Genomic DNA, 15,676 nt, shown 5'->3' on the forward strand with positions numbered 1-15,676 from the left:
GTCCTTTTCAAAACTATCCCTTGAAAATGGGAACTGCACAAATGAAGCTGCGCGAGCACGTGAACCATGTCGACTCTACAGACCAGACAACCATATCCTGTCATACAAAAGCGTGAGTGTAGTGAAAAAAAACAGCGGCAACCTAGAGCTCAAACCTCTAAACTAATTTGCTAAAAAACCGACGTTTCGACAACTTACTGGGTGCCTCCTTCAGTGTGACAGCTTATTTGTATTCAGCTTGTATACTAGGTTTCATTTTATAAAGTGCGAAGTCAGCATAGTTAATTTTGGTGGTCACCCGTGTTAACGTTCATCAAGCTGCGCCAATTCTCTTTTTATTACACTGGATACAAAACAGCAATTCAAGTCTTGACGCCCTCGTGAACCACAGCTCCTAGAGTTATGGTAGTTCGCGCCGAACGTTTCTTCCTTCAACCATTCTCTTTCAAAATCAAGAATAAAAATCGGGGTCACTGATCAAAAACTTCGGTACTGAAGCAACAAACCACCGAATATTTACCGATTTTTGAAATTCAAAATGGCCGCCCTCCCTTTGTTATCTCTATGAGGGGACATAAATTTCCGAATTTCACAAAAGTGAACCGGCGAAAACTTTATTTATTCCACAAGCTTCAAAATGCGTACCGCAAAAGTGGTTGGTTAAAAGGATAATGTAAAAGTTTGAGAGTCCAAATATTTGTCCCTAAGGCACTTTCTACTTTAATTTATGTGCTATAACTCATTTACTGTTTACATTGACGTCACATGTCACCCCGTTCTCTGACCGACACCTGCGCACTTACTGAAGGGTCACATGTCGGTAGCCTGTCATATCAAAGACATGCAGGTCATAATTGTTCATTTTGAGGTCAGTGCGCATGCTCTGCACACAAATAAGCGCACATATGTCAATAGAGTATCTCGCATGGACAAGCCTATTCTATACATTATTGTGAATCTTGTCCAAAATGTCCAGTAGATCGACTGGAATATTTCAACTATAAATGTATACATGATAATGTCGCAATCTACTCAATATCAAAGTGCTACGTTGAGCAATTGTATCAAGTTTGTCGTTTAAATACTAAAAAGACGCAGGTGGTTTCATAGGGTTCTATAGTTCAATTTTTGAGGCACAGTTTCATTGTTGAAGAGAAATGGAGTTTTATGCACATTTTGCATTCTGAAGTGGTAAACCTTTTTGAAGCTATGCCGATATCGATATTCACGCACGGGTGCAGAATAGATATTTCAAAGAAGAGAGAGAGAAGAGACAAGCAGATAGATAGAGAGGGACAGAAACAGATAAAGAGAAAGACACAGAGAGAATCTATAAGAGTTAGGCCACCTTTACGTTGTGCCGTTGACGTTGTAGAAATTCCACGACAGCAGCAATTACAAGTGTTTAGCTGTGGAAACGCAGCTATCTGTTGGCGGGGTAGCGGGGATCGCTATGCGGGTCAAAGGTCAACCCCGCCACGGATAGCTGCGGGCCAACTGCCATCGAAAGTGGGTCTATTACGACGACACAACATGTATCGGAACTTTGAACAGCAAAATAAACCAAAGTAACCGTAATTCAATAAAATGGCCTATACCTGCCTGAACTCTGATTATTGCTTATTCCCTAACTCCTTTTATGAACAAAATTTCTGGCTCGTTTACGTAATTCGGCCGATTTTCCAAGGAGTACTCAAGATTTTCACTCCAGCAGCGAACTTTGTTTTCTGTTGATATGCTAATAAGGATGTCGCTCGTTCGAACGTGAATAGCGTGATGCGATGGTCGGTCAGATCCTATTAGCATATCGATAGAAGTCAAAGTTCGCTGCTGGAGTGAAAATCTTGAGTACTCCTTGGAAAATCGGCCGAATTACGTAAGCCTGAAATTTTGTTCATAAAAGGAGTTAGGGAATAAGCAATAATCAGAGTTCAGGCAGGTGTAGGTCATTTTATTGAATTACGGTTACTTTGGTTTATTTTGCTGTTCAAAGTTCCGATACATGTTGTGTCGTCGTAATAGACCCACTTTCGATGGCAGTTGGCCCGCAGCTATCCGTGGCGGGGTTGACCTTTGACCCGCATAGCGATCCCCGCTACCCCGCCAACAGATAGCTGCGTTTCCACAGCTAACAAGTGTTGTACCAGACATACTGGTAGGTGCAAGTAATGTTAAGTAACCGGTGTCCCTGTTGCTGCGATAGGCATACTACTAGATATAGTGAGTGCAGAGATTCTTTGACAATATTCTTATGGCAGAAGATTGTTTCAGTCGGACTCATACTTACAGGCCCCTCAATATACAGAGATATTCAGCAATAGCAACCATAGAAAACTGCCATCTAGGCCTATGTCTTTGCCATCTGTCTCTCACACAAGATGGACACTTATACAGTCAAGCAGCTGGATGAAAAATCTTGAAACATTCAAGACCTATTACACACGCTGTTCCTGAGATGATTGTTCATTAAATATGCAAAATAGCAATAATTTAAAACTACTCAATGGCTTTCTGTGCCAGTACATCACCATATGAACAGCATGTATAGCAAGTGTCATCAAATTACAACCATTTTCAGTAATAGAGCGCGAAGCCACTGCAGTGAACTGCAATAAAACTGCTCACACTAATTAGTTTCAGCTGTAGCCAGCTGGCAAAGTCGACAACATTGTATGTCCCATGCAGACAGTTTGTCTGCGGAAGTTGAAATAAAAAAAGATTTGTACATGGACCAGTGCATGGTAATGTTACATTGTATCTTAATCTTGAACTCAGGGTGCCAATCGTAAACTCTCATTTACAACCCGAGCCTCAGACAGAGCTAGTTTTGCCTTTGTACAAGCAGACTTTTTGTCTGTATCAAGTAGCCTTGTTCAACACCAAAGTGGCCACGGCTACAGCTGAAACTAATTAGCGTAAGCAATTTTATTGCAGTTCACTGCAGTGGCTTCGCGCTCTATTACTGAAAATGGTTGTAAATGCAGTGTTACTGGATGAATCACTTTTTATGGGAATTGAACTCACAATATCTTCCATACTGATTCACCTAGAATAGCATCAGTCAGTTAGCTAAAATCCATCAAAAAAGATGTTTCAACAAGGGGCCTCGTGGCTGAAATAGCTGTGCTGTGATATTAATTAACAGAATTATGATATATGTGAACCAGTTTTTGGCAAAACTACAACCATTAATAATGGTATTAGTGAAAAAAATTAATTCTTCCATTAATTAAAAAATTACCCCAAGGGCACAGTACTAGTGTTGCTCCCATATCTAGCAAACAAAAAGGGTATTTATATTTTCGCTTGTGAACAAAAGTCCTATTGTGTTTGCAAACAGTTTGAACTTTTAATTTTTTACAGTAGTCCATTTTACCTACCAGTATCTTTGGTGTTCAAAACTTGAAATTTTGGGGGGTAATTTTATCCCAGTTGAGTAATAAACAGACAAAGCTGGAATAAAACGTGCAATACACACACTAAATAAACTGATGAGAATGAAACTAAAAATAGCTTCACTAATTTCCGATGTTGGACGTCACTGAAAAAGACGAAGATTTCAATTATTTCCCAGTTGTGTGAGTAGTATGTGTAACATTAAATACGAATTATAAAGTCGTAATAATGTCTTAAGCATGACCAAATAATCGCATTAATAAAGGCAAAAGATGACATTTTATTGACGGAATCACCAAATAATGGCATAATAATGGACAAATAATGACATAATACTTATCAAATCACCAAATAATGGCATAAAATGATGATATAAGTACCAAATCAAAATATCAATGTTGAATAATGTCAAAACAACTGAATTAACAAATCAATTCATAACATTGTCATAATCATGGCATAATAATAATGACCAAATAATGGCCAAATAATGACATAATACTGACCAATCACCAAATAATGGCATAATAATAATGAGGTAAGCTCCAAATCAATACATTAATGCTGAATAAAGGCAAAACAGCGGAATTAACAGATAAGTTTATTATAATGTCAGAAAAACATGTCATAATAACATACAAGTAATGATCAAAAATGGCCAAACATTGACATAATTATGACTAAGTCAACGAATAATGGATAATAATGAGAGATGAGTTTAAATAAAGATTTCAAAATAATTTGGCAGTTTTCTTAACCCATATCTGACAGGTGATTAATAAGAAGATTTTTACCAAAATGTTCTTGGGCTAAATTGTATATTTTCAACAATAGCGAAAAACGAAAAGCTGACCGTTTGTCATAATCATCATAATCATTTGTTGCATCTACACACGAAAGATTAAGTCTGTAAGTAATGCGGTTCTCTACATATTTGAGTGGACGGACATCCTCACAAACTGATATATACATACATACATACATACATACATACATACATACATACATACATACATACATACATACATACATATACATAAATACATACATACAAACATACATACATACATACATACATACATACATACATACATACATACATACATACATACATACATACATACATACATACATACATACATACATACATACATGCATGCATGCATACATACATACATACATACATACATACATACATACATACATACATACATACATACTTACTGATGACGGACGCTGGACGGATACCCATCTAAATAGCGTCTATAGACTATAGTCTATAGTAGCTAATAAATAAATACATAAACAAACAAAGAAACAAATGACTAAGACAGCGAAGAAAACAAGCGCACACCAAAGTGCCAATATTACTTTCTTAAATAATATTTATATGTGATAATTATTTATTTTAAAGCTATAATCACAGTAATTCTTATTTTTGAATGTATCAAGCATACTCTCCAAGTCTGCCCATATGTCATATCTTGTATTCGGCTTGTCAAAACAGCTTGTTGATAACGCCCTTCATGTATATCGCTATTATTGACACATTGGTTTTCTGACGGATTCCGATTAAAATGTCAAGAGGACCCATCGCGATTAACGATATGTGTACTGAGCTGACAAGCACCTGACGTTTAATGTTTAATGTTTAATAGATTTCTATAGCGCTTTTTCTACAATAAAATATTCAAAAGCGCTTTACATCAAGTAAAAAAAATACCGCAATGATACAGTGTCGCTCAAATTTGATCAGAATTGGTACATACCAGTAATGATGGGTACCAAAGATCAAGAATAAATGTTGTTTCTATCTGTTCAGTGCAGGAAAATTCTACGTTGATGTTATGACAATGATTTCTCCTGAGTACAATCAGAAAAACAACAAGAAATATTTAAACCAGGAAAACAAGAATGACAAAAATAAATAAGGTCTGATAATTTATTGTTTGAAGATGGACCAGACTTCATAACCCCATAGGTGTCATCAAGTGGACAGTACAGCCTTGCCAGAATGGTCTCTCATCTACCAAAAAAAGACGAATTCTACCGAATTATGCTGCATTCATAGATACTGGGAGAGGGGGCTTGAGGAACCACAATTGAATCCCTTTCAATACCCTAAAAGAGTGAAATCCCTCTACGTGATCAACATTTTCAAGTCCCCTTCCTCCACTATTGATAATATAAAACTAAAATTTGCTATCCTTTTTTTCAGTAATTTTGCTCTTTGTATCAACTCCAGTCTCTTGTTTAACATCGTATCATGTACACGTTGAAGTATTCAGTATTCAGCTTATCGACACCGCCTGCATATGTGTTATGTACACTTATACTCCTTACATTGCATTCCATTGCAGTTGCATTTCCGTCCAGCCATGGATTGAAATGTCAATATTACAGTAACACTGCTGCATATCCATACATAGGATGTGTTAATAAGCTTAAAGCATTCCAGCATGATTCTAAAAATAGTAAGTACAGGAAAATGACGTTGATGCACGGAATAAAAATGTTACAATAAGTATCAGTGTTTTAAAACTGATTGCCTATGATCCATTTACAATCTGCCCCTCGCGTCAATCCATATTTCAAAATAAAATGATTTCCATTCCTCTTTTCAAGACATCCTGTAGTTTTCTCTGTTGTTTTTGGAAGGGTGGTTATGGCACATTGCAGCTTGTTCTGTGCACAGTGGTGGAGGGACTGTGTTCTGTGTGACCATTACATGTGCTTTGATTCACCTTGTCGAACACAGCCTGTACAAGAGGTTGACTTTCATTGACGACATGTGAAAGGGGTGATAGCTGCAATATCTGATGACAGTTTTCAATATTTTTATGTGTCTGCACTTTCTTGTTTATTTCCCCTAAAACAAGTATTTGGCTTGTCAACAGTTGGTATTATATACAGCCTGCACTAGCCTGGACTAAAATTCAATTCTTAAAATAACAATATGCAGCTAAATTGTGATTGGTGTCAGTTTCAATGCATGCTATAGAGAGTGGAACAAAATTATGAAAGATACGTCTTTAAATTCAATTTTAAACAATTGTAGAATTGCTTCCTGAGTGGACTGTGTTGATAAGCTGTATAGTTTGTGTTCTTGCATGCTTTAGGAGGTAGTAACAAGACACCGTAATTAACACCGCATAAAAAACAGAAATATTACAGTTAATGTTTATGTATCTGAACTGTGCATTTGTATGGTTAATGAACAACTTTCAGTCTAGACTCTAATTTAAGTCATCAGCAACGGTATACATACAGGCTTTGCTGACAAATTAAATAAAGTTTGTTTCAGGAAACTTTGTGAGATAGCGGGAAACTGTAGTTGATACACGGAATGGAAATATTAAAAAACCAACAGTTGCAGCTTCTGCCCCAGTTACAAAGTCTATGTGTTTATTTTCGTATGCAAATTCAATGGCATCCATTCTATTTAGCTTTTTTTGAATTGAAAGTCATGAAAGGTTATGAAATAATTCTAGAATTTGTTTCATAATAATTAGTTGACATTACATTGTTATTTATTCATGTTTGATTAAATAGTCTGCCAAAAAGAAAAGGGACTTAAAATATATATCAGATCTCCTTACCTAGTCCCCTCATCTACATCGAGAACTTTAAAGCCCCACTCCATTCCTCCAGCTACCCTTCCCATTACTTGTGAATGCAGCTTACTTTTGAATTAAAAACTTACAGACCTAATAAAATTGCACTGGATTTTCAAAAACGGCGACACTACACCTATTGGGAAAGAATAAACAGAATATTGCACGTGGTGAAGGTCAGAGTATTCAGTGCGCATGCCCTTCAGTATAGCACATAAACAGTACTGAGTACGCGACGAGGGCGCATTTTATCAGCAAGTCAGTGATTCAAGGTCTCTTTAAAATTACACCAGACATTCCTTACAAAAAGTACGATGTGATACATTGTCACAATTTTTCAATATGCAAATTACACTTATAAAATGCAAGGTAATATTAAAAAGACGGACGGTGCGATCACGTGGTGATGATTCCGCGTGACAGGCATTAATTGTTCGGAAATTCGTTTCTCGAATTTCAAAATGGCGAGGGCAAGCATTGATGTACAAGTCACAGTACTGTTTTATCAGAGGAACGGGAGATCCTTCGCTACAGCCTTAGTGAGACCAATGTTTCAATTTATGAGCCCCGTCGAGTGTAGTACACTTGTGCACATGACATCGTCTCATGAAAGGTAACATTTTGTCAGTCTTCGAAGTTCAAGGCCAACCCCCACTCCTTGACGTGCGCCGGTCGGAGAGCACGGCACCATATATTCCAAGCACTGAAATACACAGCGGCTTCTCCCAGCCCGTGACAGGATGGTTTGCGAGAGTTGGTGGGACATCTAGCCATTACCTTGTGCAGTTGAACTGGTTGTACCCTTTCAAGGTCATCACAGACGCTGAAGACCCGACATTGGCCACCTTGATGATAGCTTTTTCGTTTGAAGTAGGGTGCCACTGGCCGCCTTTGCAGGATGTAAAGTCGTCGTAGTAGTGACATAGATAAGCTGGTAGATCATCGCCGATATAGCCATACACGTCAACCGTGTCACAAATGCCAAGTAAAACCGCTATTCCTGAAAGAATGTCAAACAGTTTCTACAATTGAAAAAAAGAAGTTTGTAATATATTTTTAATGTATATAATAAGCAGGCAGAGAGACATCATTGTTGATGTTTTTTACGAAATGGTGTACATTTTAAAATTAATGACGATGATTTGTTGTGTATGGAAAACATCCATGGTGAACTTTTTGTTGCAATTCAATTAGATGATAATTTGGCCCTATGCAAATTAAAAACATACAACACAAATCCTTGCATAATTGATGGAGTTCACTTAGTGTAAAGCATGCCCATAATATAATTAAAACCAATAACATAACATCGCAGGCCTTCTCATCACGAGTGGGTGCAACGTTCTTTGGGCCAGAGCCCAAATTTGTTTTCGAATTAGAAACATTCTGCACTAGAGTAAAAGTTGGAGAAATTTTACACCAGTAGTTCCTTTCATCCGATGACTTTGGCAAGTTTTTTTTGTATTCTGTCTGTTGCGTCTGTATGGGGTCATGTCTAACACTCCACGTCCACGGTCAACATGCCCGAGATGCAATGGTCAAATTTGCGCGGTTTTTTGCATATTACGTAAACAAACCGTTATTAGCTGGCAAAATTATCAATGACATAAATATCGCATATGATCTCTAAACTTGTGGAAATTCGGCTGTAAAGGTAAAATGCGCCTTGGCACAGATATTCGGACTCTAAATTTTCTTCAGTACTTTTCGCATACACCACTTGTTGGAGCTCATTAGGAGGCTCTTGGTGTGTGAAAAATGTTTGCTTCTCAGTTTTTCGAAAATCGAACATATTATTTTTCCCGGTAGAGTTAGGGGCGACGTCAAAAGATCGATGTTTGAAAAAAACTTAATTGCTTAAGTTTGGGGGTGGGGGGTTTTTGGCCAAATTAATTTCTGTGCAGTCAAAAACGATTTAACGTCTTTATGGCAAATTTTACGATTTGAAGGCTGATTTTTGTACGCTAAAACTGATCCAGTCACCTGTATTTTTGTTACTTTATAATGGTTTTCAATTTTTATTTAATTCAATGGTACATTGGTACGTCGTTTGAAAGAATTAGTACAGGGTATGAGTCCGCAATGTTTTTCAATTTTAGGTCAGTTAAGTTAGAAGGGGGGTGGGGGGGTCTGAGGCCAAACTTAAGCAATTAAGTTAGATTTATTATATTGAACTTTTGATGTTGCCCCTTAACACAGGGATGGTGGCCAAATTGAATTTCAAACATCTGTAAATATCAGGTAATCTGTTTCTCTAGCACCGAACCTTGCACGGTGACCCAGATTTTTATTCTTGATTTGGTAACAGAAAATTGGAAATTGAAATGAGGAAAGTTTCAGCAAAAGTAATGTCGTTTACTTTCGAGGTGCATACTACCTCACTGGTGACAGTTGTGTTCATTGTAACCTAAGACAAGCTATATTGCCCTTTGAGCAAAGTATTAAGGTTTTTGAAAGTCGAATTTCGAATTGACCACTATTCAAGAAGAAATTTTAGGTTGACATAGACTGGAAGCACATTTGAGTCCGACGACGGTATAAAACCATGCACGTTCATTCAAAGTGAAATGGATTCGCAATCCATGAACTAGAACTTTGCATTATCAAGCATCTTCGTACAGCGCCCTCCAGTGGCACATCTTTCAGTCAACTTGAATATTCAGGGAATGCCATAAGTTGGAATTGGCACACAACTACTAATCACGTGCATTATCTTACCGGTGAAACCCGACGAAGGAACGATAGGTTTGACTCGCTTGGTGCTGAAGAAAGCTAATGTGTCCCACTCCAACCATAATGATTGAGGATGTATGAGATAAATATCTTGACTCGGGAAAGCCGTCCTCCATGCGAGATACTTCGAGAACAGAGCTTGACCTTTGGCATGGATATACCACTGCAATGAACAAAGATGTGTTGATCAATAATTTGACTCGTGTGAAACCTCGATGTGTAACAGACAAGAGCTCAGAAAAATTTATGATAAATATCGATGTTTACTATTCGCAAGCTTACAGGAAGTACATTGTCACGAAATAAATGAACTTTTGAATTTTCCTTTAAAAAAATCGTTTTTGACCCACAACCCGAGTAGGATGTCAAGCTCCAACCTAGGCGAAATCGAATAATCCGGCTTCCGAGGTCGTGAGAACGTCTGTGTTCTATCATGCCAAATTGGCGGCAAGGTTGACGGACATTCGAGTTACTGATAGGTTTACAAACATTTCAAGATGAAAGTTGTACGGAGATCGAGTATCAAGCTAATGTATAGTTTCTTGGGCGTAACGGTGGCATGCGTCATGCGATGTGTTTCAGTTATCTACAGGCCCTAAAATAAATGATCAGCCTATCATTGGGTACAAAGCGCCTAGGTTACAGCCTTTCCGACTCTCAAACTTTTCTCCTGATGAGTTGACACGAGGGATCGCGGTTATTATTGAAAGTCAAGTGTCGGCAAATATGTTAAGCCATTTGTTGTTCTGGTACAAAATTTTGCACGGTGACCCATGATTTGGTACTTGATATAGAGAGGAATGGTTAAACTTTCTTCGGAAAGTTTGAGGAAGACTTCAAGGCGCTCAATTTCAAGGCGCGCACTGTCATAGCTGACAGGTGGATGGCAGAGTGTGACCATAGAGCGCGGGAAGGCGTGGCCAAAAAGCGCCCCGATTTGGTGTTGGTTGTAGCAAGGCTGACAGCATTACCCTGTATAAATTGCCATTGTACGGGCCAGTCCTCCAAATCAGTAACGTTTCGTTGATGGTGGGACAAAACTTTGACCCTTCACCGCACATCTTCCCAAAAGCCTCGCTGTTTATCACCCGGAACGTTGTCTTCTTGCCGACGTCTTTTTCAAAGCCAACTGTGGGGGCGTTGTTGAACCTCAAAACTATGTCATGATTATCTGTGAAGTCGGAATAAGTAATGATGATTAGAATGTACAACTGGGTCTGTGTGGTCACGAGTTAATGAGTGTACACGGTTGAGGAATCAGTGCCAATAAAGTGCGAAATCAATGATTTTTAAAAGTGATCAAAGGGTAGAGATGGGGTACACCAAAAAAAATTACTTGCATAATGGCAAGGGCCAACGTCTTAGAAATCACGCATGATTTTGCAATGTTTTGATTGGTTGTTTCCCGTTAAAACAAAAAAAGGTTCTCGACCGACCCTTGGCCTTTTCTTGAGGCACGTTAATGGAAACACACAAGGTTTTCTACGCCTAAGATAGTATAGAAATTATGTCGCAGCTTGCCGGTCAGATGAAAGGAAAGTTTACCTGAAATAGTCATAATTATCATTGACTTCCAGCTTGACTGAGGGTGGCAGCTGTCATGACAAAAAACAGGGCTCACATAAACTGTTTATCAATTGTGCTTTATTGAATGTGAGCTTGATCTGATGATACCTTCTGATGCAGGACTTTGTATACAATTAATGAACAATGCAGGGCCTAAGTTTTCATGACGTTGCCAATCTCGGATAAGCTTCTGAAGTCGCTGATAATTGGAAAGTAATAATGTCAAGTAAATTTTCGAGCACATTCTAAAATGCCGGTTCTAAGCGACGCGTAGCAATAATTTCTGTGATGTGTCAAATGATAGGCTGACAAAAATTTACTATAGACGATTGGGATTTTATAGGACCTGCATTTATGAAGTGGCTCACTCGAGTTTTAGTGGACACCATAAGCCAACATTTGATTTTTGCTTTGCAGGTTTGCTTTTGTCAAGTTTTGACAACCCCCTCAAGATCTAATGGGCCGTTCCATATAGGTCAAGTGTCATCAATCGTACCAAAACTGCACGAAACATCGCTGTCAATCCGTTCACTCTAACCATACAATTGAATTTCCTGAACATGTACGCCTTTTATTAGGCCAAAAAAAAATAATAGGTTTGTTTCTGGTCATTGACATGTGGCAAAAATGATGCGGTGACGCGATTTTTTTTTTCATTTTTTTTTTATTTTGGGTGGAATTTGATACAGTTTCCCCTTTTTTTCCATAGGGGCAAATGAAAAACAGGGAAAAAAAGAGTTGACGCGCACACTTTGAAGTGATGCGCGCGCTGACCAGAAACAAATCATTTTTTTTTTTTGGCCTTACATGCTACATAATTATATGGCACGTCGCGCGGCCCATGAGGGCTAATGATAAATTGTTCAGTTGATGACGTAGCAAGTCGCACAGTCATCATTTGACTTGAGAGTGACCCGGAACAATTTATAACTTGAAAACTTCGGGATTGAAATATTGTTAAATTACATGTTTTACATAGAAAGCCGGTTTTTATAAAATAAGCGTGAAACATCGTATAAAACAATACTTGCAATGAATTCATGTGTCGATCGATGAGTATCATTCCGTTTTAGTATGATTTTCGTCTGTTTTATGGAAATCAACCATCCTGTTGTCATTTGCATCTTATTTCAAAACTTTTGCGTGGAAATTATGTGAGAGAAGCACGTAATAAAAATATTATTGCCCACTATAACATTTGGTTGAACAGACAACCCAGTTGGTCATGTATTGCTTACCTATGGCTTCACCGAGTCTGCTCTGATTGAGATGAAAAGAACTCCCGACCACAGCACATCTACTGAAGTTGTACATTTCAGTATATGTTTTGTTTGGAAAATTATCGGAAATGTTGACTTCATCAAACGGCGACGTCGTCCTTGTTAGGGTTTTCACAACATTTGCTTTTTTCATCCTGCACATGACATCGGTCATGGTCGGAGACCCTCTGAATTTTATGTTTGGACCACTGTACCGGATTCCTTCTGGGTTAACTTTCGTCATCAAACGATTATTAAACCTCTTGTCATACGATTGGAATATTTTTTTGACGGTTGGGTTCTTTGGGTCCGGTAGCGTAATTCTGATCTTTGAGATTTCCATCACAGAACTGCTGTTCGGAACTAAAGTGAGACTGTTGCTGAACAGTTCAACTGTGGTCTTGTTCGACAGAACTGTCCTGTTTATCATGGACGGGACAATTTCAGAGCACGCCGACGAAACAGTGCCGCCAGACGACACATTGACGGGCGAGCACATCGCGCTATCACCGCGAACAGTATTATTCGACTCGATGTATTTTTCCAAGCGCGACAAAAGGTCCCTGATGCCGTCTATTAAAGGCAATGCCTTTTTAAGTGGAAGGTGGCCAGACCTGACGGCAGCCTCGATTTCAAGAATTGACAAGTTCGAACGTAGGTCGTAGGTGAAAACGCCATCAGGTTCTGTCGTCGTCGACGGAGTACCTTCTCGACGTTGGATCGGATACTGGCCCATCCGTTGAGTCATGATGACACAAGTCAAAAGTGTTACGCCACACAACACCAAGACGCTGATCTTGAGCCGTCTTACGGCCATCGTAACTGTAAACTTAAACCTCAACAGAAACGAACAGGAACGGTCAGAAACTTAATGGGACACAGTGACCGGCCACGTGGAACTTCCCTTCGCATAGTTGTTTGACGAGTGCACCTTCCTTTGATAAAAAATTCATCATAGGGTGTCTTGATTGCTAAAACTAGACCCTTTAAATCATATACGAAACTGGCCTATATATACAGGAGAACGGTATTTTGGATATGTTAGATCGCCGGTTCAGACCCCAGTCTTCACGCTGGCACTGCGCTAGATCTCGTTAACTGTTTGATGTGATAAGCTTGAGGCCTGATGCCACCAAGATTCAAACTGAAGACTACCAAGTTTCCTTCGCTGAGCCCAGGCATCTTGACTGTCACATCTGAAACAAAAAAATGAGATGAACTGGGTTAACTTTACATACATGCAGGAACAGAGTAGTTCCGGAGACATCCGCTGACCCCAAATACGTGGCCAATAATGGCAGGCTGGAGACAAATATGTTCACATGTGCTATTTATTGCCTTTGGCAGAAAGAGGGCTTATGAATTATCTCTCGTCTGGTGTTGTTGGATACTACTGTTGCACTGGATCGTAGTTTGCCACCGTGGCACACACACTGAATACCGGAGTTGCCACGTCATGCGTCATTATGCAGCGTTTAAAACAGAAGAGGACACCGATTAGGGCACTGCGCTACAGTTACTGACCCCGTAATGACCTTTGAAGTAAAACTACCTAATTCCATACAATGAGCGAGAAAGAAAGCGAAAGTGTTAGTGCTTTCTCTATTAGCTAAAGAGGAACATATACATGTAGAGGCTAATATATATATGAGGCTAAAGTTAAGTCGTATCAAAGTCCCACTCAAATTCTGTGCATTCGAGCAAGTCTACTTGTGTCCGGGACTTAACTTTACTCTACTTTACTTTACTTTACTTTACTTTACTTTACTTTAACCGTAAACACTGTCTAAGGGACGGACCATTAGATCTTGGGAGGGGTGGTCAAAAACAGAAAAACAAAATTCAGAGTAGAAAGTTAGGAAAAAAAAGTCTTCAAACTAGTTTGCAAAATAAAAAAACAAGAAGACAAATGCGTAAAAAAAATTTGCAAAAGTCTTTAAAATCTTGATTTTTTTTTAGATTTTACCGACAGGAAGCAACTTTCTGTATTTTTTAGTACATCCTCCTGGCACATTTTCAATTTTAATTTATATATTTAGAGTGACTGTATCCCTTATACTGGAAGTTGTGATTATCTTATCTTTTCAGGACTTTTGTATTCTGATCACTTGAAAATTATAAAATTATAGAGCCTGTTTTCTACTTGTTTCCTGCGTACAAACCAAGCAGGTACACTAGGTAAAACATTGAAACTATGGTATCGTTGTCAAGACAGAAAGTTGTATTTGCCTTTTAAGATCATGGTAAACACATGCAGGCCACATCAGGTTCATTTTTTTCTCAGCATTTTATTGCAATGATGGATACAAGAATGGGTGAACAAGTAGAAACATGTCAATAATGACAAAACAACATATCAAGTCATTATGTATTATTTTTTTAAAAGGGCATTTTCAATTCTTTTTTCTCAAAAAACAGCCTCAAAAAACAACAGCAACACATTTTTTAGCATTCAACAATACACTACGTAGAATGCCATCTATCCAACAAATCCCAACACAAAACACACAAAAAGGGTTGAACTTTGAAAGTTTCTCGATAGCAAATACTGAATAAATCTGCATGAATAATTGTTTGTGTGTAGCAAATGCTGAATGACAATTATCTGAAGAATTTTTCCACCACAAAAAAGAGCATGATTTAAACAAATCTTAAGGGACTTATGTAGCAAATTTCAAAGAAATTGGACAAGCCCTTTCAGAGAATACAGATTTTTGACCATGAATGGCATAAATTGCCCTAAAAAGACAAATATTGAAATTTCACCACATCTATACACATCCAATCAATTTGGACGTGCTGCTACAGAGAAATAGATGTTTTGATCAAAAAAGGGCAACAATTGCTCTAAAAACACAAATATGCAAATTTCACTGTATTTTGCAAACAGCTTCTTAGCTTGTCAAGATCAATTGTAAATCATGAGATATGCATGATGTTTGGTGGGGTGAATGTAGGCATTTCACCAAGCAGTAGAAAGGGAAGCCAGGAAACTAAAATAGTCAATTGTCAAAACTATAGGAAGCTACTGAGGAGCAAGAAGACCATGTTTCAGAGGAATATGTGTAATGTGAAAAAAATGCCCCCCAAGTGCCACCAAATAACACC

The 15,676-nt window shown here is 38.3% G+C and overlaps 1 protein-coding gene across 2 annotated transcripts in view; it reads right to left on the bottom strand.

Moving 5' to 3' along the window:
- Positions 1-3,656: 3,656 nt before the first annotated feature.
- LOC139119159 (beta-galactoside alpha-2,6-sialyltransferase 1-like) overlaps positions 3,657-15,676 on the bottom strand; it is a 38,607-nt gene continuing 26,587 nt past the window's right edge. For both annotated transcript variants that reach the window (XM_070682824.1, XM_070682823.1), the window contains exons 2-5: positions 12,548-13,764; positions 10,715-10,914; positions 9,729-9,906; positions 3,657-8,010 (exon numbers count right to left, since the gene is read on the bottom strand). In XM_070682824.1, coding sequence (XP_070538925.1) covers positions 7,784-8,010; positions 9,729-9,906; positions 10,715-10,914; positions 12,548-13,385 — 1,443 coding nt within the window. In that variant the 5' untranslated portion in view covers positions 13,386-13,764 and the 3' untranslated portion in view covers positions 3,657-7,783. The remainder of the gene's footprint in view (positions 8,011-9,728; positions 9,907-10,714; positions 10,915-12,547; positions 13,765-15,676) is intronic.

This window comes from Ptychodera flava, chromosome 19 (assembly GCF_041260155.1).
Source record: "Ptychodera flava strain L36383 chromosome 19, AS_Pfla_20210202, whole genome shotgun sequence".
Taxonomy (NCBI): Eukaryota; Metazoa; Hemichordata; class Enteropneusta; family Ptychoderidae; genus Ptychodera; species Ptychodera flava.